The sequence below is a fragment of the Triturus cristatus genome, chromosome 8 (genome assembly GCF_964204655.1).
Source record: "Triturus cristatus chromosome 8, aTriCri1.1, whole genome shotgun sequence".
NCBI lineage: Eukaryota > Metazoa > Chordata > Amphibia > Caudata > Salamandridae > Triturus > Triturus cristatus.
This window is the reverse complement of record NC_140591.1, coordinates 1,682,575,154-1,682,602,325: the sequence shown is the minus strand read 5'-3', so window position 1 is coordinate 1,682,602,325 and position 27,172 is coordinate 1,682,575,154. Positions and strand designations below refer to the sequence as shown.

Genomic DNA, 27,172 nt, shown 5'->3' with positions numbered 1-27,172 from the left:
AGGGAGCACTGCAGATGAGGAGGAACGAGGGCGCACTGCAGATGAGGAGGAACGCGGGAGCTCTGCAGATGAAGAGGAACGAGGGAGCTCTGCAGATGAAGAGGAACGAGGGCGCGCTGCAGATGAGGAGGAACGAGGGAGTGCTGCAGATGCAGAGGAACGAGGGAGCACTGCAGATGAGGAGGAACGAGGGCGCACTGCAGATGAGGAGGAACAAGGGAGTGCTGCAGATGCAGAGGAACGAGGGAGCGCTGCAGATGCGGAGGAACGAGGGCGCACTGCAGATGAGGAGGAACGAGGGAGGGCGCACTGCATATGAAGAGGAAGGAGGGAGTGCTGCAGATGCAGAGGAACGAGGGAGCGCTGCAGATGAGGAGGAACGAGGGCGCGCTGCAGATGAGGAGGAACGCGGGAGCTCTGCAGATGAAGAGGAACGAGGGCGCGCTGCAGATGAGGAGGAACGAGGGAGCGCTGCAGATGAGGAGGAACGAGGGAGCGCTGCAGATGAGGAGGAACGAGGGCGCGCTGCAGATGAGGAGGAACGCGGGAGCGCTGCAGATGAGGAGGAACGAGGGCGCGCTGCAGATGAGGAGGAACGCGGGAGCTCTGCAGATGAAGAGGAACGAGGGCGCACTGCAGATGAGGAGGAACGAGGGAGCGCTGCAGACGAGGAAGAGAAGGAGGAGCAGCAGAGGAAGCATGGCAGTAGAGGAAGACTAAGGACAGCATCAATAAAAGAAGGAGCAGGATGGAAGTAAATAAGGGGGCCACCGACCGACCACAGCCCTGCGCTATCCCGGTTAAGGAGGCATCTCACGCCTATAATCCTGCCCGCAAACTCCTCGGCATCACTGCCTGTGTCGCAGTCATAAGTATCATTAGCATCATTAGCATCATCATTATTACCATCAGCATCATTAGTATTACTATTATTATTATCATTAATATCATTATTATTATTGTTATTAGTTTTACTACTAGTATTATTAGTAGTAGTATTACTATTCCAATTATCATTATTATTCTTAATATTCGTATTATTAATATGCTCATTGTTATCATTATCATTAATATTGTTACGTGTCATGCTTATTACATATGATTAGTACTATATATTTATTTTTTATCACGTTCACGTTTTATTACAATAATTATTATTACGACTATTAGTAGTAATTCTTATCCTTGCTGTTATTATTATGCTAAAATTTGTGTTATATATTAAATTTTGCTAGTCCGCGCATTATTGGTACAATTAAGGGTATCATCTTTATCACGAGCTCCGCCCCTCTGATGCGCGCCATTCCTAGTGACGCGCCTGCAGCGCGCGATCCGCAGCCATTGGTTGGTGCTGATGAGTGCTCCGCAGCCCGCGGTAATGGCGGCGGGGCAGGAGCACTCATCAGGTAAAGGAGGGGCTGGGCGTCGCGTGCGCGCTGCGCTCACTTCCCAAATTAACAAAACCATCCTTCACAGTAGTCTTCTTCTGTAGTGGTTCTGGTGGTGGTGGTAGCGTCAGCGGGGTCGTCATCGGGTTGCCCGGTGGTACTGCACGGCTCTCCCCAAGTATTGGAATCCGAATAGCTGTACCCCCACTGCTCAGGCGATCTCATGCAGTCCTTCATCGTCCTTCGGGGCATGGTGGGGTACACCGCATCATTCGGGCCCTGGCCGGGGGACACGCCATCCGTTGGGTAGTCGTCGGGTGTTATACAGTGCTTCCTCTGCCACATTGCGAAAATCCTGCACGGAGGACAAAAAGTAGGTAAAATTAAACACTCCTCATTTCAACATCATCATAGAGAGGCGCCCCACATTTCACCCTCAAAAGTAAGTTCATAGAAAGTAATCACATATCGGAATGAGTATATTTATAAGGAGCAATACCCCAAAAAGAAAACACTCATGCAGGACCTTATCACAAGGAAAATGCATCCTTACAGGACTGCGTTAACACAAAGAGAGCACCGTTATATAGGACTGAATTACAACAAAGAGAGGACTCATACAGGACTGCGTTAACACAAAGAGAGCACAGTTATATAGGACTCAATTACAACAAAGAGAGGACTCATACAGGACTGCGTTAACACAAAGAGAGCACCGTTATATAGGACTGAATTACAACAAAGAGAGGACTCATACAGGACTGCGTTAACACAAAGAGAGCACCCTTATATAGGACTGAATTACAACAAAGAGAGGACTCATACAGGACTGCGTTAACACAAAGAGAGCACAGTTATAAAGGACTGAATTACAACAAAGAGAGGACTCATACAGGACTGCGTTAACACAAAGAGAGCACCCTTATATAGGACTGAATTACAACAAAGAGAGGACTCATACAGGACTGCGTTAACACAAAGAGAGCACAGTGATAAAGGACTGAATTACAACAAAGAGAGGACTCATACAGGACTGCCTTAACACAAAGAGAGCACAGTTATAAAGGACTGAATTACAGCAAAGAGGACTCATACAGGACTGCGTTAACACAAAGAGAGCACCCTTATATAGGACTGAATTACAACAAAGAGAGGACTCATACAGGACTGCGTTAACACAAAGAGAGCAGCGTTATATAGGACTGAATTACAACAAAGAGAGGACTCATACAGGACTGTGTTAACACAAAGAGCACCGTTATATAGGACTGAATTACAACAAAGAGAAGACTCATACAGGACTGCGTTAACACAAAGAGAGCACCGTTATATAGGACTGAATTACAACAAAGAGAGGACTCATACAGGACTGCGTTAACACAAAGAGAGCACAGTTATAAAGGACTGAATTACAACAAAGAGAGGACTCATACAGGACTGCGTTAACACAAAGAGCACCGTTATATAGGACTGAATTACAACAAAGAGAGGACTCATACAGGACTGCGTTAACACAGAGAGAGCACCCTTATATAGGACTGAATTACAACAAAGAGAGGACTCATACAGGACTGCGTTAACACAAAGAGCACCCTTATATAGGACTGAATTACAACAAAGAGAGGACCCATACAGGACTGCCTTAACACAAAGAGAGAACAGTTATAAAGGACTGAATTACAACAAAGAGGACTCATACAGGACTGCGTTAACACAAAGAGAGCACCCTTATATAGGACTGAATTACAACAAAGAGAGGACTCATACAGGACTGCGTTAACACAAACAGCACCGTTATATAGGACTGAATTACAACAAAGAGAGGACTCATACAGGACTGCCTTAACACAAAGAGAGCACAGTTATATAGGACTGAATTACAACAAAGAGAGGACTCATACAGGACTGCGTTAACACAAAGAGAGCACCCTTATATAGGACTGAATTACAACAAAGAGAGGACTCATACAGGACTGCGTTAACACAAAGAGCACTGTTATAAAGGACTGAATTACAACAAAGAGGGGACTCATACAGGACTGCCTTAACACAAAGAGAGCACAGTTATAAAGGACTGAATTACAACAAAGAGAGGACTCATACAGGACTGCGTTAACACAAAGAGCACCCTTATATAGGACTGAATTACAACAAAGAGAGGACTCATACAGGACTGCCTTAACACAAAGAGAGCACAGTTATAAAGGACTGAATTACAACAAAGAGGACTCATACAGGACTGCGTTAACACAAAGAGAGCACCCTTATATAGGACTGAATTACAACAAAGAGAGGACTCATAAAGGACTGCGTTAACACAAAGAGCACCGTCATATAGGACTGAATTACAACAATGAGAGGACTCATACAGGACTGCGTTAACACAAAGAGAGCACAGTTATAAAGGACTGAATTACAACAAAGAGAGGACTCATACAGGACTGCGTTAACACAAAGAGAGCACCCTTATATAGGACTGAATTACAACAAAGAGAGGACTCATACAGGACTGCGTTAACACAAAGAGAGCACAGTTATAAAGGACTGAATTACAACAAAGAGAGGACTCATACAGGACTGCCTTAACACAAAGAGAGCACAGTTATAAAGGACTGAATTACAACAAAGAGGACTCATACAGCACTGCGTTAACACAAAGAGAGCACCCTTATATAGGACTGAATTACAACAAAGAGAGGACTCATACAGGACTGCGTTAACACAAAGAGAGCAGCGTTATATAGGACTGAATTACAACAAAGAGAGGACTCATACAGGACTGTGTTAACACAAAGAGCACCGTTATATAGGACTGAATTACAACAAAGAGAGGACTCATACAGGACTGCGTTAACACAAAGAGAGCACCGTTATATAGGACTGAATTACAACAAAGAGAGGACTCATACAGGACTGCGTTAACACAAAGAGAGCACAGTTATAAAGGACTGAATTACAACAAAGAGAGGACTCATACAGGACTGCGTTAACACAAAGAGCACCGTTATATAGGACTGAATTACAACAAAGAGAGGACTCATACAGGACTGCGTTAACACAGAGAGAGCACCCTTATATAGGACTGAATTACAACAAAGAGAGGACTCATACAGGACTGCGTTAACACAAAGAGCACCCTTATATAGGACTGAATTACAACAAAGAGAGGACTCATACAGGACTGCCTTAACACAAAGAGAGAACAGTTATAAAGGACTGAATTACAACAAAGAGGACTCATACAGGACTGCGTTAACACAAAGAGAGCACCCTTATATAGGACTGAATTACAACAAAGAGAGGACTCATACAGGACTGCGTTAACACAAACAGCACCGTTATATAGGACTGAATTACAACAAAGAGAGGACTCATACAGGACTGCCTTAACACAAAGAGAGCACAGTTATATAGGACTGAATTACAACAAAGAGAGGACTCATACAGGACTGCGTTAACACAAAGAGAGCACCCTTATATAGGACTGAATTACAACAAAGAGAGGACTCATACAGGACTGCGTTAACACAAAGAGCACTGTTATAAAGGACTGAATTACAACAAAGAGGGGACTCATACAGGACTGCCTTAACACAAAGAGAGCACAGTTATAAAGGACTGAATTACAACAAAGAGAGGACTCATACAGGACTGCGTTAACACAAAGAGCACTGTTATAAAGGACTGAATTACAACAAAGAGAGGACTCATACAGGACTGCCTTAACACAAAGAGAGCACAGTTATAAAGGACTGAATTACAACAAAGAGGACTCATACAGGACTGCGTTAACACAAAGAGAGCACCCTTATATAGGACTGAATTACAACAAAGAGAGGACTCATACAGGACTGCGTTAACACAAAGAGCACCGTTATATAGGACTGAATTACAACAATGAGAGGACTCATACAGGACTGCGTTAACACAAAGAGAGCACAGTTATAAAGGACTGAATTACAACAAAGAGAGGACTCATACAGGACTGCGTTAACACAAAGAGAGCACCCTTATATAGGACTGAATTACAACAAAGAGAGGACTCATACAGGACTGCGTTAACACAAAGAGCACCCTTATATAGGACTGAATTACAACAAAGAGAGGACTCATACAGGACTGCCTTAACACAAAGAGAGCACAGTTATAAAGGACTGAATTACAACAAAGAGGACTCATACAGGACTGCGTTAACACAAAGAGAGCACCCTTATATAGGACTGAATTACAACAAAGAGAGGACTCATACAGGACTGCGTTAACACAAACAGCACCGTTATATAGGACTGAATTACAACAAAGAGAGGACTCATACAGGACTGCCTTAACACAAAGAGAGCACCGTTATATAGGACTGAATTACAACAAAGAGAGGACTCATACAGGACTGTGTTAACACAAAGAGAGCACCCTTATATAGGACTGAATTACAACAAAGAGAGGACTCATACAGGACTGCGTTAACACAAAGAGCACTGTTATAAAGGACTGAATTACAACAAAGAGAGGACTCATACAGGACTGCTTTAACACAAAGAGCACCGTTATATAGGACTGAATTACAACAAAGAGAGGACTCATACAGGACTGCGTTAACACAAAGAGAGCACCCTTATATAGGACTGAATTACAACAAAGAGAGGACTCATACAGGACTGCGTTAACACAAAGAGCACTGTTATAAAGGACTGAATTACAACAAAGAGAGGACTCATACAAGACTGCGTTAACACAAAGAGAGCACAGTTATAAAGGACTGAATTACAACAAAGAGAGGACTCATACAGGACTGCGTTAACACAAAGAGAGCACCCTTATATAGGACTGAATTACAACAAAGAGAGGACTCATACAGGACTGCGTTAACACAAAGAGCACCCTTATATAGGACTGAATTACAACAAAGAGAGGACTCATACAGGACTGCCTTAACACAAAGAGAGCACAGTTATAAAGGACTGAATTACAACAAAGAGGACTCATACAGGACTGCGTTAACACAAAGAGAGCACCCTTATATAGGACTGAATTACAACAAAGAGAGGACTCATACAAGACTGCGTTAACACAAAGAGCACCGTTATATAGGACTGAATTACAACAATGAGAGGACTCATACAGGACTGCGTTAACACAAAGAGAGCACAGTTATAAAGGACTGAATTACAACAAAGAGAGGACTCATACAGGACTGCGTTAACACAAAGAGCACCGTTATATAGGACTGAATTACAACAAAGAGAGGACTCATACAGGACTGCGTTAACACAGAGAGCACTGTTATAAAGGACTGAATTACAACAAAGAGAGGACTCATACAGGATTGCGTTAACACAAAGAGAGCACAGTTATAAAGGACTGAATTACAACAAAGAGAGGACTCATACAGGATTGCGTTAACACAAAGAGAGCACAGTTATAAAGGACTGAATTACAACAAAGAAGACTCATACAGGACTGCGTTAACACAAAGAGAGCACCCTTATATAGGACTGAATTACAACAAAGAGAGGACTCATACAGGACTGCTTTAACACAAAGAGCACCGTTATATAGGACTGAATTACAACAAAGAGAGGACTCATACAGGACTGCGTTAACACAAAGAGAGCACCCTTATATAGGACTGAATTACAACAAAGAGAGGACTCATACAGGACTGCGTTAACACAAAGAGCACTGTTATAAAGGACTGAATTACAACAAAGAGAGGACTCATACAAGACTGCGTTAACACAAAGAGAGCACAGTTATAAAGGACTGAATTACAACAAAGAGAGGACTCATACAGGACTGCGTTAACACAAAGAGAGCACCCTTATATAGGACTGAATTACAACAAAGAGAGGACTCATACAGGACTGCGTTAACACAAAGAGAGCACAGTTATAAAGGACTGAATTACAACAAAGAGAGGACTCATACAGGACTGCGTTAACACAAAGAGAGCACCCTTATATAGGACTGAATTACAACAAAGAGAGGACTCATACAGGACTGCGTTAACACAAAGAGAGCACAGTTATAAAGGACTGAATTACAACAAAGAGAGGACTCATACAGGACTGCCTTAACACAAAGAGAGCACAGTTATAAAGGACTGAATTACAACAAAGAGGACTCATACAGGACTGCGTTAACACAAAGAGAGCACCCTTATATAGGACTGAATTACAACAAAGAGAGGACTCATACAGGACTGCGTTAACACAAAGAGAGCAGCGTTATATAGGACTGAATTACAACAAAGAGAGGACTCATACAGGACTGCGTTAACACAAAGAGCACCGTTATATAGGACTGAATTACAACAAAGAGAGGACTCATACAGGACTGCGTTAACACAAAGAGAGCACCGTTATATAGGACTGAATTACAACAAAGAGAGGACTCACACAGGACTGCGTTAACACAAAGAGAGCACAGTTATAAAGGACTGAATTACAACAAAGAGAGGACTCATACAGGACTGCGTTAACACAAAGAGCAACGTTATATAGGACTGAATTACAACAAAGAGAGGACTCATACAGGACTGCGTTAACACAGAGAGACCACCCTTATATAGGACTGAATTACAACAAAGAGAGGACTCATACAGGACTGTGTTAACACAAAGAGCACCCTTATATAGGACTGAATTACAACAAAGAGAGGACTCATACAGGACTGCCTTAACACAAAGAGAGAACAGTTAAAAGGACTGAATTACAACAAAGAGGACTCATACAGGACTGCGTTAACACAAAGAGAGCACTCTTATATAGGACTGAATTACAACAAAGAGAGGACTCATACAGGACTGCGTTAACACAAACAGCACCGTTATATAGGACTGAATTACAACAAAGAGAGGACTCATACAGGACTGCCTTAACACAAAGAGAGCACAGTTATATAGGACTGAATTACAACAAAGAGAGGACTCATACAGGACTGCGTTAACACAAAGAGAGCACCCTTATATAGGACTGAATTACAACAAAGAGAGGACTCATACAGGACTGCGTTAACACAAAGAGCACTGTTATAAAGGACTGAATTACAACAAAGAGAGGACTCATACAGGACTGCCTTAACACAAAGAGAGCACAGTTATAAAGGACTGAATTACAACAAAGAGAGGACTCATACAGGACTGCGTTAACACAAAGAGCACCCTTATATAGGACTGAATTACAACAAAGAGAGGACTCATACAGGACTGCCTTAACACAAAGAGAGCACAGTTATAAAGGACTGAATTACAACAAAGAGGACTCATACAGGACTGCGTTAACACAAAGAGAGCACCCTTATATAGGACTGAATTACAACAAAGAGAGGACTCATAAAGGACTGCGTTAACACAAAGAGCACCGTTATATAGGACTGAATTACAACAATGAGAGGACTCATACAGGACTGCGTTAACACAAAGAGAGCACAGTTATAAAGGACTGAATTACAACAAAGAGAGGACTCATACAGGACTGCGTTAACACAAAGAGAGCACCGTTATATAGGACTGAATTACAACAAAGAGAGGACTCATACAGGACTGCGTTAACACAAAGAGAGCACAGTTATAAAGGACTGTTAGACCTGGCACCTTGGCGTGAGTTTCCCTTCCACTTTTTGATGGTGTGCCTCGACTGTTTTGCTGGTGTTGTCCGCTCAGGGCACTGCGCCACGGCTAATCCGTGCCGCAGTGCAAGTGCTCCCTAGGTAAAGTGTACCTGTAATTGATGTCCCTGATTGGTTTATTGGGTTCACTGTCAGTCCCCAGTAAAGTGCACCAGGGGTGCCAGGGCTTGTGAATGCCAATGCTGCTGGTGGGCTTGCAGCGCTTGTTGCGCCACCCACAGAAAGCGGCTTTGTAAAATGTGTCTAGGGTCTGCCACCGCAGACCCTGTGCGCGGTCTGGGACCGTCGCGCTGACTGCGCAAGTGCCCCCACCTGCCAGTCCCTAAACCTTCCCTTACCTACATATTAGCCACCCCTCTGGTAGGCCCACGGGCAGGGTGCATTGTAGGCATAAGGTAGGACATGCCCTGATGTGTGTGGCATGTCTTAGTAGTGAATTACAGCCCTTTCCGTTTTTCACTATTGAAGGCTACCTGCTCTCCATAGGCCAGAATGGGCTGCTGGGATCACGCCAACGCTGTGACCCCAGTGGACTCAGAGAGCATGGTAGAATGTCAAGTTTAGTATGCCTGAACTCAGAATAATAAAATACTTCTTGTAGTCAAGTTTATTTTAATATCCTGGGTTTGTAAATACTACTTTTAGAAAGTTAGTATTTACTGACCTGGCCATTTCAGTCCGCCTCTGGTGTGTGTGTGTGTGTTCTGCCTAGCAACAGTAAGGAGCAGGGTTGGGGAATCCCCAGAGACAGGTTGGCTGCCAGGTGGTGGGTAGAGAGGTGACACCTGGATGGGTGGGAGGAGTACACCTTGACTCTTGAATAGACCTGTGCTCTGCCACCACAAAGCCGGCGCCGCCCCCTGTGGAGCGGCTGATGTCTCTGCCCTGCTGCTGAAAGGAAAGAGCAGAGTCACCATAACAAAGTGCTCCAGATCTGGACTGAGCCAGGCCCAGGCCCCCTGGCGCTAAAGAACAAAAGAATCATGGTATAAAAGTAGGAGCCTGGCTTCTAAGAAATCAGAATCCTGTTTACCACAAAGAACCTCTGCCCGACTAGAAGGAGAAGAAGACGCTGGAGGAGCTGGCCTGCTGCTTGCCTTGCTGAGAAAGGAGAGGAAGAGACTACTGAAAAGACTTTGCTACTTTGTGCTTGAACATTCTCCAAGGGCTTGATCTGAGCTTGCCCCCTGAACTGAACCCCAGGACCAGTGGGTTCTCTGTGCTTTTGCTCGTCCTCCAATTCGAGCCGTGTGTGCATCCCGCTGGAAAAGAGACTGCGCCCCTCACCGCCCCTCCTAGGGCCGTGACACTCAGAAGCTTGCCTGCCTCAAACCCGAGAGAGCCCCGCTCCGTCCAGAGCCGCTCTCTGTCCCCGGGCCAGGCCGCCTGCATGCCTGTCACCGCCTGCTACTGGAGCGCGCTGACCGCGCTATCACCCCTCCCGCCGGAAGCCGTCCGACGACTGTGATCTACGCCGGGTCATCCAGCTGCACTGACTGTGCCCTGTGACCCCGCTTCACTATCCCCGGACATCTCAGGCCGCGCCGCCCCCGCTGTGGAGACCCCCCTGCACCGCCGTGCTAAGGGTCGCTGGCCGCGCCTGCCTGCTGCCCACACCTGCTGATTGAGGACCCAAGAACACTTCTCAAGCTGAGAGCCGCACCGACCTGTGCCGGCTCTCTACCTCACGAAAGAAGTTCCAGTATCGGGCTCGGGGCCCGCAACGCCTTATTTCCCCGTTCGCAGGAGCCGATCTCTGTGAGTACTGGAACCACAAGTAACATTTGCAACGAGACTACAAAGTCTCCATTTGAAGCTACGAACAAAGAACATTTGCCTGCTTTACAACCTGGTGGCATAGCGAAAACGTTATTGGTCTTGTGATAAGTCTGCTGAGATATATCTACCTATTTTTACATAAAGAAGCGTATTTTTATATATATCCAAGTCTGGTGTCCGTTTCTGGGGGGATTGATGTATTTACTGTGTGTATGATTGTAAGTGCTTAACCAACAACGCCTGAGGAATCGCCTTGGCTGCTCACGCCACGCACCTAGAGGGTGAGCAAGGGTCATTCGCAAGGGGTTATCCTGCGCCCTGACGTGGAGGAGAGGGTTCCTGCTTGACACAAGGGCAACCTTGCACCAACCAGAGATCCCCGACTCTAACATTGTTGGCAGCGGCTGGGATTTCGGATTTGCACTTGTAATTTGCATACAGTGAATTATTAATCACCAGATAGTGAGAGCAGACCAAATAACGCAGCCACAGGTTTTCATTTTTGGGAACTTTGTTGAGACATCTGCCATTACTGCAATCATGCCTAGCTCACTCTCCGCTGGAAGAGCACTCTCTGTGATTTCTGGAATAGATGAGGTGGATTGGGAGAGACTGGGAGGCTACACGATGGAGCAATTGAAAGGCTACAGTGTAAAATTCAGAGTCCCCCATGCTGGATTCAAGAGGAAGACCCAGTACACCAAGGCGTTGAGAGCCTGGAAGGAGTCACGAGACCCACGGAATGCGGGGGACATCGTTCCACCCGACAACCTTGAGGAGCCCAGCAGAGTCCGGTCGCCAGAGGAGCTGGCAGACAGGGCAGCAGACAGGGCGCATGCAATGGAGATGGCAAAGTTGGCAGGACAAATGGAAGTGGAAAAGCAGAAGTTGGCCCTGGAGGCACAACAACGCCAAATGGATCATGATATAAGATTGAAGGAGTTGGAGCTGAAGGCGAAAAGTTTGGACACCGCTCCTTCTGGTGGCAGCACTCCACCGGTGCAGGTAGAGTCCAAGGTGTACATCCCCAAAGATGTAGTGAAGGAGTATTTTAGAAAGGATGACATAGGGCAGTGGTTTAGAGCCTACGAGGTGGCCATGTCCTCACACCGGGTCCCTGAGAAAGACTGGGGAGCGGGGTTGTGGGGAAGGTTCCTTGCTGAAGGGCGGGACACACTGTTAGATTTGCCCTTAGAAGTCCAGACCTCATACCCCCATATGAAGGAAGCTTTAATGACCAGGTATGGGTTAACTCCTGAGCTATATAGACAGAGGTTCAGGGAGACTAAGAAGATCCCTGAGAGTACGTATGTGGAATATGTAACCTTTTTCTGCAGAGCACTGGATGGTTGGGTGAAGGGTAGCAAAGTGAATGATTATCAAGGGCTGCTTGATTTAATTGCATGGGAGCACTTGTCCAGTCAATGTTTTCCTGAGCTACGCCAGCACCTGATTGATAGCAAGCTGTCCAACCCGAGGAAGCTTGCTGAGGAGGCGGACCGCTGGCTCAGCACCAGGGTCCACAAGGGTCAAGTGGGAGACTCCGCCAAAGGTGGGCAGGGTCCCCAGCAGAAGAGTGGGGGGGACAGGGGTAAACAGAAGGGGTTCCAAAAAGGCCCCCAAAGTAATTCCCAAGGGAACCAGCAGAAGGGTTCTCAGCCTCCCCCACCCCCGCAGCAGAACGGGGCCCCGACAGGTAGACCTGTTCCAAAGGGGCCCTTCAATTGTTATAGGTGTGGTGACCCGGGTCACATTGCCTCTGATCCTAAGTGTCGCCTGTTTGGTAAGACCGCACCCACTGGTGCTCCACCCCGGCAAGTAGCTAGTGTTAACTTTGGGGAGGAGGTAGCAGTCCAGGAGGGTGGGCGTCCCGGGCAGATGACCCTAGTCTCGCTAGGAGACAGTGAGATGGTCCCTGTAACCTACCTGCCCTCTAACACTAAGAAATATGGGCAAGTAGTGACCATCAATGGAAAGAAGGTTGAGGCTCTTAGAGATACAGGAGCCAGCGTGACCTCGGTGAGGCAACACCTGGTGTCTCAAGAGCAGATTGTACCCAATGCCTACTGTAGGGTTGTCAATGCTGACAACATAGAGAGTCGTTGTCCAATGGCTCAAGTTCCCTTTGAGTGGGGGGAGGTCTCTGGTACTCTACAAGTCGCTGTGAGAACTGACATGCCTGTAGACTGTCTGCTAGGGAACGACCTGGAGAGCTCCCCTTGGGAAAAGGTGGAGAAGACCACGCATCTGAGGATGGTGGGTCTACCCGACTGGGCGTGCGTGACCACCCGGTCCATGGCAGCCAGTAGGGGTGTTGAGAGGGTCCTGGAGCCTGAGGGAGAGGTCCAGGAACCGGCCTTAGGGAGAAGGCGCAGGAGGCGCGGGAAACCGGCCCCCGAAGTTCCCACGGCCCAGGAGGAAGTAGACCCGGTGGGGGATGCTCTGGAGCCTACCGGGGAACAGATTGCCGAACTGGGAGACCTGCCTGAGCTGACCCATTGGCAGCAAGAAGGAGGTCCCTCCAGGGAGGAATTCTGCAGGGAGCAGAAAGAATGCCCTTCTCTCGTGGGTATGCGGCAACAGGCTGCAGACCAGGCCAACGGTGTTCAGGCCAAAACACACTACGTGTACTGGGAGAGTGACCTCCTGTATTCCGAGCCTAAGGCTGCTGAACCTGGGTCAGCCCGTGTGCTGGTGGTACCCCAGAAGTTCAGAGTCTTCCTACTGGGGCTGGCTCACGATGTGCCTTTAGCAGGACATTTGGGGATGGACAAGACCTATGACAGGCTTGTCACCCACTTTTACTGGCCCCAAATGCATAAGAATTCAGATTCCTACTGCAGAACCTGTCAGACTTGCCAGGCAAGTGGTAAGAGCGGAGGGAAGCACAAGGCTCCTCTGCAACCTTTCCCTGTGGTCGGTACGCCATTCCAACGGGTGGGTATTGATATTGTGGGGCCTCTGGACCCCAAGACAGCCCTGGGCAACAGGTTCATCCTGGTCTTGGTGGACCATGCCACCCGGTACCCTGAAGCCATCCCTCTGAGGACAGTGACGGCCCCCGTGGTGGGACGGGCACTGATGGGAATTTTCTCCCGAGTGGGATTCCCTCTAGAGGTGGTGAGCAACAGGGGGACCAATTTCATATCCACATATATGAAATCCCTGTGGAAGGAGTGTGGGGTAACTTACAAGTTCACCACTCCTTACCACCCCCAAGGAAATGGGTTGGTTGAGAGATTCAACCGAACCCTCAAAGGCATGATCATGGGCCTGGACGGTCCAATGAGGCGTAAGTGGGACGTCCTCTTGCCATGCCTGCTCTTCGCTTACCGAGAGGTGCCGCAGAAGTCTCTAGGGTTCAGCCCCTTTGAGCTTCTGTATGGTCACCCGGTAAGAGGACCTCTGAGTTTGGTAAAGGAAGGCTGGGAGCGATCTCCCAGGAAACCTCCCCAGAATGTATATAGTTACATGCTGGCCTTCCGAAACCAGACTCGGCGTTTCAGGCAACTTGCTGAGGCAAATCTGGAAGCCAGCCAGGAGGAGATGAAGCGGTGGTACGACCGGAATGCCACTCTGGTAGAGCTTCAACCTGGACAAAAGGTGTGGGTCTTGGCCCCAGTGGAGCCTTGTGCACTTCAGGATAAGTGGACAGGTCCATTTGAGGTTGTGGAGCGCAAAAGTCCTATCACCTACTTGGTGGACATGCAGACTCCCAGGAACCCTATGAGGGTCCTACATGTTAACCGCCTTAAGCCCCACTTAGAGAGGACCGAAGTGGGCATGCTGCTGGCCACTGATGATGGAATGGAAGAGGAGACCGAGCCTCTTCCTGACCTCTTAGTGGCCTCTGAGAAAGATGGGTCAGTGGATGGAGTTAACCTCTCACCCACCCTGACGCCCGAACAACAGGAAGATTGCTGCCACTTGCTAGGACAGTTTTCCGACCGATTCTCCCTGGTTCCTGGTGTCACAGATTGGTGCGTCCATGATGTGGACACAGGAGACAGCTTACCTGTAAAGCACAAGGCTTACAGGGTAACTGACAGGGTCAGAGCTTGCATTAAGGAGGAGGTCTCCAAAATGCTTGCGCTAGGGGTGGTTGAGTCCTCCAGCAGTCCTTGGTCCAGCCCCGTGGTCTTGGTCCCCAAAGCTGCTGCGCCGGGAGCCACACCTGAACTCCGGTTCTGTGTGGACTACAGAGGACTCAATTCAGTAACGAAGACTGACGCGCACCCCATCCCCAGAGCTGATGAGCTCATTGATCGGCTGGGGGCTGCCCGGTTCCTCAGCACGTTTGATTTAACGTCTGGGTACTGGCAGATCGCCTTGACCGATGGGGCCAAAGAGAGGTCAGCATTCTCTACACCAGATGGGCACTTCCAGTTCCGAGTCATGCCATTTGGGATGAAGAATGCCCCTGCCACCTTTCAGAGGTTGGTCAACCAGGTACTGGTTGGGCTGGATGCGTTCAGTGCCGCCTACCTGGATGACATCGCGGTGTTCAGCGCCACCTGGCCCGAACACCTGCGCCACCTCTGGGAAGTATTGACGGCTCTGCGCCGAGCAGGCCTCACGATCAAGGCAAGCAAGTGCCAGATCGGGCAGGGTTCCGTGGTGTACTTGGGACACCAAGTGGGGAGTGGCAAGGTGGCACCCTTGCAACCCAAAATTGAGACCATCCTGGCTTGGGAACCCCCCAAGACCCAGACCGCAGTGAGGGCCTTCCTGGGGCTCACTGGGTACTACAGGAGGTTTGTCAAGGGCTATGGAACGATTGTTGCCCCCTTGACAGAGCTGACTTCCAAGAAGCAGCCCAGGAACGTGATTTGGACTGACACCTGTCAGAAAGCTTTCGACACCCTGAAGACTGCCATGTGCACGGCGCCCGTGCTCTTGGCCCCTGACTTCTCCAAGGAATTCCTAGTACAGACAGACGCTTCAGAGCATGGTGTAGGGGCTGTTCTCTCACAGATGACTGAGGAGGGCTGGGACCAACCCGTAGCCTTCATCAGTAGGAGGTTACTTCCACGGGAAAGTAGGTGGAGTGCAATTGAGCGAGAAGCATTTGCTGTGGTCTGGGCGCTGAAGAAGCTAAGACCCTACTTGTTTGGGTCTCACTTCCGGGTTCAGACGGACCACAGGCCCCTCAGATGGTTGATGCAAATGAGGGGTGAGAACCCGAAGCTGTTGAGGTGGTCCATCTCCCTACAGGGTATGGACTTTACGGTGGAACACCGTCCTGGTACAGATCACGCCAACGCTGACGGTCTGTCCAGGTATTTCCGCCTTAGTGACGAGGAACCCCCTGGGCAAGGGTAGTTCTCCCCACATTTCAGCTGGAGGGGACACGTGTTAGACCTGGCACCTTGGCGTGAGTTTCCCTTCCACTTTTTGATGGTGTGCCTCGACTGTTTTGCTGGTGTTGTCCGCTCAGGGCACTGCGCCACGGCTAATCCGTGCCGCAGTGCAAGTGCTCCCTAGGTAAAGTGTACCTGTAATTGATGTCCCTGATTGGTTTATTGGGTTCACTGTCAGTCCCCAGTAAAGTGCACCAGGGGTGCCAGGGCTTGTGAATGCCAATGCTGCTGGTGGGCTTGCAGCGCTGGTTGCGCCACCCACAGAAAGCGGCTTTGTAAAATGTGTCTAGGGTCTGCCACCGCAGACCCTGTGCACGGTCTGGGACCGTCGCGCTGACTGCGCAAGTGCCCCCACCTGCCAGTCCCTAAACCTTCCCTTACCTACATATTAGCCACCCCTCTGGTAGGCCCACGGGCAGGGTGCATTGTAGGCATAAGGTAGGACATGCCCTGATGTGTGTGGCATGTCTTAGTAGTGAATTACAGCCCTTTCCGTTTTTCACTATTGAAGGCTACCTGCACTCCATAGGCCAGAATGGGCTGCTGGGATCACGCCAACGCTGTGACCCCAGTGGACTCAGAGAGCATGGTAGAATGTCAAGTTTAGTATGCCTGAACTCAGAATAATAAAATACTTCTTGTAGTCAAGTTTATTTTAATATCCTGGGTTTGTAAATACTACTTTTAGAAAGTTAGTATTTACTGACCTGGCCATTTCAGTCCGCCTCTGGTGTGTGTGTGTGTGTTCTGCCTAGCAACAGTAAGGAGCAGGGTTGGGGAATCCCCAGAGACAGGTTGGCTGCCAGGTGGTGGGTAGAGAGGTGACACCTGGATGGGTGGGAGGAGTACACCTTGACTCTTGAATAGACCTGTGCTCTGCCACCACAAAGCCGGCGCCGCCCCCTGTGGAGCGGCTGATGTCTCTGCCCTGCTGCTGAAAGGAAAGAGCAGAGTCACCATAACAAAGTGCTCCAGAACTGGACTGAGCCAGGCCCAGGCCCCCTGGCGCTAAAGAACAAAAGAATCATGGTATAAAAGTAGGAGCCTGGCTCCTAAGAAATCAGAATCCTGTTTACCACAAAGAACCTCTGCCCGACTAGAAGGAGAAGAAGACGCTGGAGGAGCTGGCCTGCTGCTTGCCTTGCTGAGAAAGGAGAGGAAGAGACTACTGAAAAGACTTTGCTACTTTGTGCTTGAACATTCTCCAAGGGCTTGATCTGAGCTTGCCCCCTGAACTGAACCCCAGGACCAGTGGGTTCTCTGTGCTTTTGCTCGTCCTCCAATTCGAGCCGTGTGTGCATCCCGCTGGAAAAGAGACTGCGCCCCTCACCGCCCCTCCTAGGGCCGTGACACTCAGAAGCTTGCCTGCCTCAAACCCGAGAGAGCCCCGCTCCGTCCAGAGCCGCTCTCTGTCCCCGGGCCAGGCCGCCTGCATCCCTGTCACCGCCTGCTACTGGAGCGCGCTGACCGCGCTATCACCCCTCCCGCCGGAAGCCGTCCGACGACTGTGATCTACGCCGGGTCATCCAGCTGCACTGACTGTGCCCTGTGACCCCGCTTCACTATCCCCGGACATCTCAGGCCGCGCCGCCCCCGCTGTGGAGACCCCCCTGCACCGCCGTGCTAAGGGTCGCTGGCCGCGCCTGCCTGCTGCCCACACCTGCTGATTGAGGACCCAAGAACACTTCTCAAGCTGAGAGCCGCACCGACCTGTGCCGGCTCTCTACCTCACGAAAGAAGTTCCAGTATCGGGCTCGGGGCCCGCAACGCCTTATTTCCCCGTTCGCAGGAGCCGATCTCTGTGAGTACTGGAACCACAAGTAACATTTGCAACGAGACTACAAAGTCTCCATTTGAAGCTACGAACAAAGAACATTTGCCTGCTTTACAACCTGGTGGCATAGCGAAAACGTTATTGGTCTTGTGATAAGTCTGCTGAGATATATCTACCTATTTTTACATAAAGAAGCGTATTTTTATATATATCCAAGTCTGGTGTCCGTTTCTGGGGGGATTGATGTATTTACTGTGTGTATGATTGTAAGTGCTTAACCAACAACGCCTGAGGAATCGCCTTGGCTGCTCACGCCACGCACCTAGAGGGTGAGCAAGGGTCATTCGCAAGGGGTTATCCTGCGCCCTGACGTGGAGGAGAGGGTTCCTGCTTGACACAAGGGCAACCTTGCGCCAACCAGAGATCCCCGACTCTAACAAGGACTGAATTACAACAAAGAGAGGACTCATACAGGACTGCGTTAACACAAAGAGCACACTTATATAGGACTGAATTACAACAAAGAGAGGACTCATACAGGACTGCCTTAACACAAAGAGAGCACAGTTATAAAGGACTGAATTACAACAAAGATGACTCATACAGGACTGCGTTAACACAAAGAGAGCACCCTTATATAGGACTGAATTACAACAAAGAGAGGACTCATACAGGACTGCGTTAACACAAAGAGCACCGTTATATAGGACTGAATTACAACAATGAGAGGACTCATACAGGACTGCGTTAACACAAAGAGAGCACAGCTATAAAGGACTGAATTACAACAAAGAGAGGACTCATACAGGACTGCGTTAACACAAAGAGCACCGTTATATAGGACTGAATTACAACAAAGAGAGGACTCATACAGGACTGCGTTAACACAGAGAGCACTGTTATAAAGGACTGAATTACAACAAAGAGAGGACTCATACAGGATTGCGTTAACACAAAGAGAGCACAGTTATAAAGGACTGAATTACAACAAAGAGAGGACTCATACAGGATTGCGTTAACACAAAGAGAGCACAGTTATAAAGGACTGAATTACAACAAAGAGGACTCATACAGGACTGCGTTAACACAAAGAGCACCGTTATATAGGACTGAATTACAACAAAGAGAGGACTCATACAGGACTGCATTACCACAAAGAGAGCACCGTTATATAGGACTGAATTACAACAAAGAGAGGACTCATACAGGACTACGTTAACACAAAGAGCACCGTTTTATAGGAGTGAATTACAAAAAAGAGAGGACTCATACAGGACTGCATTAACACAAAGAGCACCGTTATATAGGACTGAATTACAACAAAGAGAGGACTCATACAGGACTGCGTTAACACAAAGAGAGCACAGTTATAAAGGACTGAATTACAACAAAGAGAGGACTCATACAGGACTGCGTTAACACAAAGACAGCACAGTTATAAAGGACTGAATTACAACAAAGAGAGGACTCATACAGGACTGCGTTAACACAAAGAGAGCACAGTTATAAAGGACTGAATTACAACAAAGAGAGGACTCATACAGGACTGCGTTAACACAAAGAGAGCAAAGTTATAAAGGACTGAATTACAACAAAGAGAGGACTCATACAGGATTGCGTTAACACAAAGAGAGCACAGTTATAAAGGACTGAATTACAACAAAGAGAGGACTCATACAGGACTGCGTTAACACAAAGAGAGCAGCGTTATATAGGACTGAATTACAACAAAGAGAGGACTCATACAGGATTGCGTTAACACAAAGAGAGCACAGTTATAAAGGACTGAATTACAACAAAGAGGACTCATACAGGACTGCGTTAACACAAAGAGCACCGTTATATAGGAGTGAATTACAACAAAGAGAGGACTCATACAGGACTGCATTAACACAAAGAGCACCCTTATATAGGACTGAATTACAACAAAGAGAGGACTCATACAGGACTTCGTTAACACAAAGAGAGCACAGTTATATAGGACTGAATTACAACAAAGAGAGGACTCATACAGGACTGCGTTAACACAAAGAGAGCAGCGTTATATAGGACTGAATTACAACAAGGAGAGGACTCATACAGTATTGCGTTAACACAAAGAGAGCACAGTTATAAAGGACTGAATTACAACAAAGAGGACTCATACAGGACTGCGTTAACACAAAGAGCACCGTTATATAGGACTGAATTACAACAAAGAGAGGACTCATACAGGACTGCGTTAACACAAAGAGCACCCTTACATAGGACTGAATTACAACAAAGAGAGGACTCATACAGGACTGCGTTAACACAAAGAGAGCACAGTTATAAAGGACTGAATTACAACAAAGAGAGGACTCATACAGGACTGCGTTAACACAAAGAGCACCGTTATATAGGACTGAATTACAACAAAGAGAGGACTCATACAGGACTGCGTTAACACAAAGAGCACCCTTACATAGGACTGAATTACAACAAAGAGAGGACTCATACAGGACTGCGTTAACACAGAGAGAGCACAGTTATAAAGGACTGAATTACAACAAAGAGAGGACTCATACAGGACTGCGTTAACACAAAGAGCACCCTTATATAGGACTGAATTACAACAAAGAGAGGACTCATACAGGACTGCGTTAACACAAAGAGCACTTTTATATAGGACTGAATTACAACAAAGAGAGGACTCATACAGGACTGCGTTAACACAGAGAGAGCACCCTTATATAGGACTGAATTACAACAAAGAGGACTGATACAGGACTGCGTTAACACAAAGAGAGCACCCTTATATAGGACTGAATTACAACAAAGAGAGGACTCATACAGGACTGCGTTAACACAGAGAGAGCACCGTTATATAGGACTGAATTACAACAAAGAGGACTCATACAGGACTGCGTTAACACAAAGAGAGCACAGTTATAAAGGACTGAATTACAACAAAGAGAGGACTCATACAGGACTGCGTTAACACAAAGAGCACCCTTATATAGGACTGAATTACAACAAAGAGAGGACTCATACAGGACTGCGTTAACACAGAGAGAGCACCCTTATATAGGACTGAATTACAACAAAGAGAGGACTCATACAGGACTGCGTTAACACAAAGAGCACCGTTATATAGGACTGAATTACAACAAAGAGAGGACTCATACAGGACTGCGTTAACACAGAGAGAGCACAGTTATAAAGGACTGAATTACAACAAAGAGAGGACTCATACAGGACTGCGTTAACACAAAGAGCACCCTTATATAGGACTGAATTACAACAAAGAGAGGACTCATACAGGACTGCGTTAACACAAAGAGCACCCTTATATAGGACTGAATTACAACAAAGAGAGGACTCATACAGGACTGCGTTAACACAGAGAGAGCACCGTTATAAAGGACTGAATTACAACAAAGAGAGGACTCATACAGGACTGCGTTAACACAAAGAGAGCACAGTTATAAAGGACTGAATTACAACAAAGAGAGGACTCATACAGGACTGCGTTAACACAAAGAGCACTGTTATAAAGGACTGAATTACAACAAAGAGAGGACTCATACAGGACTGCGTTAACACAAAGAGCACCGTTATATAGGACTGAATTACAACAAAGAGAGGACTCATACAGGACTGCGTTAACACAGAGAGAGCACAGTTATAAAGGACTGAATTACAACAAAGAGAGGACTCATACAGGACTGCGATAACACAAAGAGCACCCTTATATAGGACTGAATTACAACAAAGAGAGGACTCATACAGGACTGCGTTAACACAGAGAGAGCACCGTTATAAAGGACTGAATTACAACAAAGAGAGGACTCATACAGGACTGCGTTAACACAAAGAGAGCACAGTTATAAAGGACTGAATTACAACAAAGAGAGGACTCATACAGGACTGCGTTAACACAAAGATCACCCTTATATAGGACTGAATTACAACAAAGAGAGGACTCATACAGGACTGCGTTAACACAAAGAGCACCGTTATATAGGACTGAATTACAACAAAGAGAGGACTCATACAGGACTGCGTTAACACAAAGAGAGCACAGTTATAAAGGACTGAATTACAACAAAGAGAGGACTCATACAGGACTGCGTTAACACAAAGAGCACTGTTATAAATGACTGAATTACAACAAAGAGAGGACTCATACAGGACTGCGTTAACACAAAGAGAGCACCGTTATATAGGACTGAATTACAACAAAGAGAGGACTCATACAGGACTGCGTTAACACAAAGAGAGCACCCTTATATAGGACTGAATTACAACAAAGAGAGGACTCATACAGGACTGCGTTAACACAAAGAGCACCCTTATATAGGACTGAATTACAACAAAGAGAGGACTCATACAGGACTGCGTTAACACAAAGAGAAACCCATTATAAAGAGCTGAATTACAAAAAGAGAGGACTCGTACATGCAGGGCTTTAAGTCGGCCGGGTCCTGCCAGTAAAAGCAGGTGCCGAAACAGGTCCCTATCTGTCTCTCCATTTTTGTCCTCACTCTCAGAATGCAAAAACATTTTAACTCTGCAGCAGTTCACTGTTTTTGATTTAACTTTTATTTTTTGCAGTTCTATATTTCAAAACTCGGAAGTGGTTTACATGAGCACCAACAAGGACATATTCATTTTTTGGTAGGCCCAGGCGATTAAGAGATTTGCCCAGAAACACAGGATGTTGAGCCGACAAAGAGAGGACTCTCATACAGAACTGGTATACAACAAAGATATTAAGGCTGTAGGAAATTGGGTTACTGGTTGCAGGGGTTAAAACCCTTCTCAAGCAACAACAACAATTCTTTTCCGAATAAAAAACAAACAAACCCCTAATTAACCTGAGCTTAACATTTTGGTTGTTTGGCACTAAATCCGTCCCGCTTAACTTAGAGGAAATTTTTGAAAGTAGTTATGCAGCACTTCAAACAGAAATGAAGTGAAGACACAACACAATAAAAATCACACCCCAGTTTAGAACAATCATTGGCATAGCCAATAGGTCTCGCTTTTGGGACCTTATAAGTGTTTAGTCATGACGTCCATGAGTGTTTCTCCCCCATTAGCTAGTCTAGTTTGCATTAACAATCAAATGGTTGATATTTATGTTCACAAAAAAGCAAAGATTACCAGAAGCTCTCAGTCTGGCAGCATTTAACCATTGTCTGTCTAAGACGTATAAAGGGCCACTGCTTGTTTGCAATTACATTCTTTTAGAAATGATAAGCAGTAATGGGGCTGTCCTACGCTGCAGAAGTGAGGTATGAACAGAAGAGGTGGTCTCCATGGAGCAGTGTCAGGAGTGAGGATTCAACGGGAGGAGTGCACTCCATGGAGCAGTGTCAGGAGTGAGGATTCAACGGGAGGAGTGCACTCCGTGGAGCAGTGTCAGGAGTGAGGCACCAGCGGAAGGAGTGCACTCCGTGGAGCAGTGTCAGGAGTGAGGCACCAGCGGAAGGAGTGCACTCCGTGGAGCAGTGTCAGGAGTGAGGATTCAACGGGAGGAGTGCACTCCGTGGAGCAGTGTCAGGAGTGAGGCACCAATGGAAGGAGTGCACTCCGTGGAGCAGTGTCAGGAGCGAGGCACCAGCGGAAGGAGTGCACTCCGTGGAGCAGTGTCAGGAGTGAGGATTCAACGGGAGGAGTGCACTCCGTGGAGCAGTGTCAGGAGTGAGGATTCAACGGGAGGAGTGCACTCCGTGGAGCAGTGTCAGGAGTGAGGCACCAGCGGAAGGAGTGCACTCCGTGGAGCAGTGTCAGGAGTGAGGCACCAGCGGAAGGAGTGCACTCCGTGGAGCAGTGTCAGGAGTGAGGCACCAGCGGAAGGAGTGCGCTCCATGGAGCAGTGTCAGGAGTGAGAGTCAGGAGTGAAGCACCGACGAGAGGAGTGCACTCCGTGGAGCAGTGTCAGGAGTGAGGCACCAACGGGAGGAGTGCACTCCGTGGAGCAGTGTCAGGAGTGAGGCACCAGCGGAAGGAGTGCACTCCGTGGAGCAGTGTCAGGAGTGAGGCACGAACGGGAGGAGTGCACTCCATGGAGCAGTGTCAGGAGTGAGGTACCAGCGGAAGGAGTGCACTCCGTGGAGCAGTGTCAGGAGTGAGGCACCAGCGGGAGGAGTGCACTCCATGGAGCAGTGTCAGGAGTGAGGCACCAGCAGGAGGAGTGCACTCCATGGAGCAGTGTCAGGAGTGAAGCACCAACGAGAGGAGTGCACTCCGTGGAGCAGTGTCAGGAGTGAGGCACCAACGGGAGGAGTGCACTCCATGGAGCAGTGTCAGGAGTGAGGCACCAACGGGAGGAGTGCACTCCGTGGAGCAGTGTCAGGAGTGAGGCACCAACGGGAGGAGTGCACTCCGTGGAGCAGTGTCAGGAGTGAAGCACCAACGAGAGGAGTGCACTCCGTGGAGCAGTGTCAGGAGTGAGGCACCAACGGGAGGAGTGCACTCCGTGGAGCAGTGTCAGGAGTGAGGCACCAATGGAAGGAGTGCACTCTGGAGCAGTGTCAGGAGTGAGGATACAACAGGAGGAGTGCACTCCGTGGAGCAGTGTCAGGAGTGAGGCACCAATGGAAGGAGTGCACTCTGGAGCAGTGTCAGGAGTGAGGATACAACAGGAGGAGTGCACTCCGTGGAGCAGTGTCAGGAGTGAGGCACCAACGGAAGGGGTGCACTCTGGAGCAGTGTCAGGAGTGAGGCACCAACGGGAGGAGTGCACTCCATGGAGCAGTGTCAGGAGTGAGGCACCAATGGAAGGAGTGCACTCCATGGAGCAGTGTCAGGAGTGAGGCACCAATGGAAGGAGTGCACTCTGTGGAGCAGTGTCAGGAGTGACAGTCAGGAGTGAAGCACCGACGAGAGGAGTGCACTCCGTGGAGCAGTGTCAGGAGTGAGGCACCAACGGGAGGAGTGCACTCCGTGGAGCAGTGTCAGGTGTGAGGCACCAGCGGAAGGAGTGCACTCCGTGGAGCAGTGTCAGGAGTGAGGCACCAACGGGAGGAGTGCACTCCATGGAGCAGTGTCAGGAGTGAGGTACCAGCGGAAGGAGTGCACTCCATGGAGCAGTGTCAGGAGTGAGGCACCAACGGGAGGAGTGCACTCCGTGGAGCAGTGTCAGGAGTGAGGCACCAACGGAAGGAGTGCACTCCGTGGAGCAGTGTCAGGAGTGAGGCACCAGCGGGAGGAGTGCACTCCGTGGAGCAGTGTCAGGAGTGAGGCGCCAGCAGGAGGAGTGCACTCCATGGAGCAGTGTCAGGAGTGAAGCACCAACGAGAGGAGTGCACTCCGTGGAGCAGTGTCAGGAGTGAGGCACCAACGGGAGGAGTGCACTCCATGGAGCAGTGTCAGGAGTGAATCACCAACGGGAGGAGTGCACTCCGTGGAGCAGTGTCAGGAGTGAGGCACCAACGGGAGGAGTGCACTCCGTGGAGCAGTGTCAGGAGTGAGGCACCAACGGGAGGAGTGCACTCCGTGGAGCAGTGTCAGGAGTGAGGCACCAATGGAAGGAGTGCACTCTGGAGCAGTGTCAGGAGTGAGGATACAACAGGAGGAGTGCACTCCGTGGAGCAGTGTCAGGAGTGAGGCACCAATGGAAGGAGTGCACTCTGGAGCAGTGTCAGGAGTGAGGATACAACAGGAGGAGTGCACTCCGTGGAGCAGTGTCAGGAGTGAGGATACAACAGGAGAAGTGCACTCCGTGGAGCAGTGTCAGGAGTGAGGCACCAACAGAAGGAGTGCACTCTGAAGCAGTGTCAGGAGTGAGGCACCAACGGGAGGAGTGGACTCCATGGAGCAGTGTCAGGAGTGAGGCACCAATGGAAGGAGTGCACTCCATGGAGCAGTGTCAGGAGTGAGGCACCAATGGAAGGAGTGCACTCTGTGGAGCAGTGTCAGGAGTGACAGTCAGGAGTAAAGCACCGACGAGAGGAGTGCACTCCATGGAGCAGTGTCAGGAGTGAGGCACCAACGGGAGGAGTGCACTCCGTGGAGCAGTGTCAGGAGTGAGGCACCAACGGGAGGAGTGCACTCCATGGAGCAGTGTCAGGAGTGAGGCACCAACGGGAGGAGTGCACTCCATGGAGCAGTGTCAGGAGTGAGGCGCCTACAGGAGGAGTGCGCTCCGTGGAGCAGTGTCAGGAGTGAGGCACCAATGGAAGGAGTGCACTCCATGGAGCAGTGTCAGGAGTGAGGCACCAGCGGAAGGAGTGCACTCCATGGAGCAGTGTCAGGAGTGAGGCACCAACGGGAGGAGTGCACTCCGTGGAGCAGTGTCAGGAGTGAGGCACCAGCGGAAGGAGTGCGCTCCATGGAGCAGTGTCAGGAGTGAGAGTCAGGAGTGAGGCACCAACGAGAGGAGTGCACTCCGTGGAGCAGTGTCAGGAGTGAGGCACCAGCGGAAGGAGTGCACTCCATGGAGCAGTGTCAGGAGTGAGGCACCAACGGGAGGAGTGCACTCCGTGGAGCAGTGTCAGGAGTGAGGCACCGACGAGAGGAGTGCACTCCATGGAGCAGTGTCAGGAGTGAGGCACCAATGGGAGGAGTGCACTCCATGGAGCAGTGTCAGGAGTGAGGCACCAGCGGAAGGAGTGCACTCCATGGAGCAGTGTCAGGAGTGAGGATTCAACGGGAGGAATGCACTCTATAGGGCAGTGTCAGGAGTGAGGATTCAACGGGAGGACTGCACTCTGTGGAGCAGTGTCAGGAGTGAGGCACCAACGGGAGGAGTGCACTCCGTGGAGCAGTGTCAGGAGTGAGGCACCAGCGGAAGGAGTGCGCTCCATGGAGCAGTGTCAGGAGTGAGGCACCAACGGGAGGAGTGCACTCTGTGGAGTAGTGTCAGGAGTGAGAGTCAGGAGTGAAGCACCGACGAGAGGAGTGCACTCCGTGGAGCAGTGTCAGGAGTGAGAGTCAGGAGTGAAGCACCGACGAGAGGAGTGCACTCCCTGGAGCAGTGTCAGGAGTGAAGCACCGACGAGAGGAGTGCACTCCGTGGAGCAGTGTCAGGAGTGATGATCCAACGGGAGGAGTGCACTCTGTGGAGCAGTGTCAGGAGTGATGATCCAACGGGAGGAGTGCACTCTGTGGAGCAGTGTCAGGAGTGAGGCACCAACGGGAGGAGTGCACTCCATGGAGCAGTGTCAGGAGTGAGGCACCAACGGGAGGAGTGCACTCCATGGAGCAGTGTCAGGAGTGAGGATTCAATGGGAGGAGTGCACTCCATGGAGCAGTGTCAGGAGTGAGGCACCAATGGA

At 48.9% G+C, this 27,172-nt stretch overlaps 1 protein-coding gene across 2 annotated transcripts in view; it reads right to left on the bottom strand.

The window, feature by feature from the left end:
* Positions 1-978: 978 nt before the first annotated feature.
* Positions 979-27,172, bottom strand: part of LOC146808596 (tyrosinase-like) — a 414,148-nt gene continuing 387,954 nt past the window's right edge. For both annotated transcript variants that reach the window (XM_085623618.1, XM_085623617.1), the window contains one exon: positions 979-1,743. In XM_085623618.1, the coding sequence (XP_085479744.1) occupies positions 1,455-1,743 (289 nt within the window). In that variant the 3' untranslated portion in view covers positions 979-1,454. The remainder of the gene's footprint in view (positions 1,744-27,172) is intronic.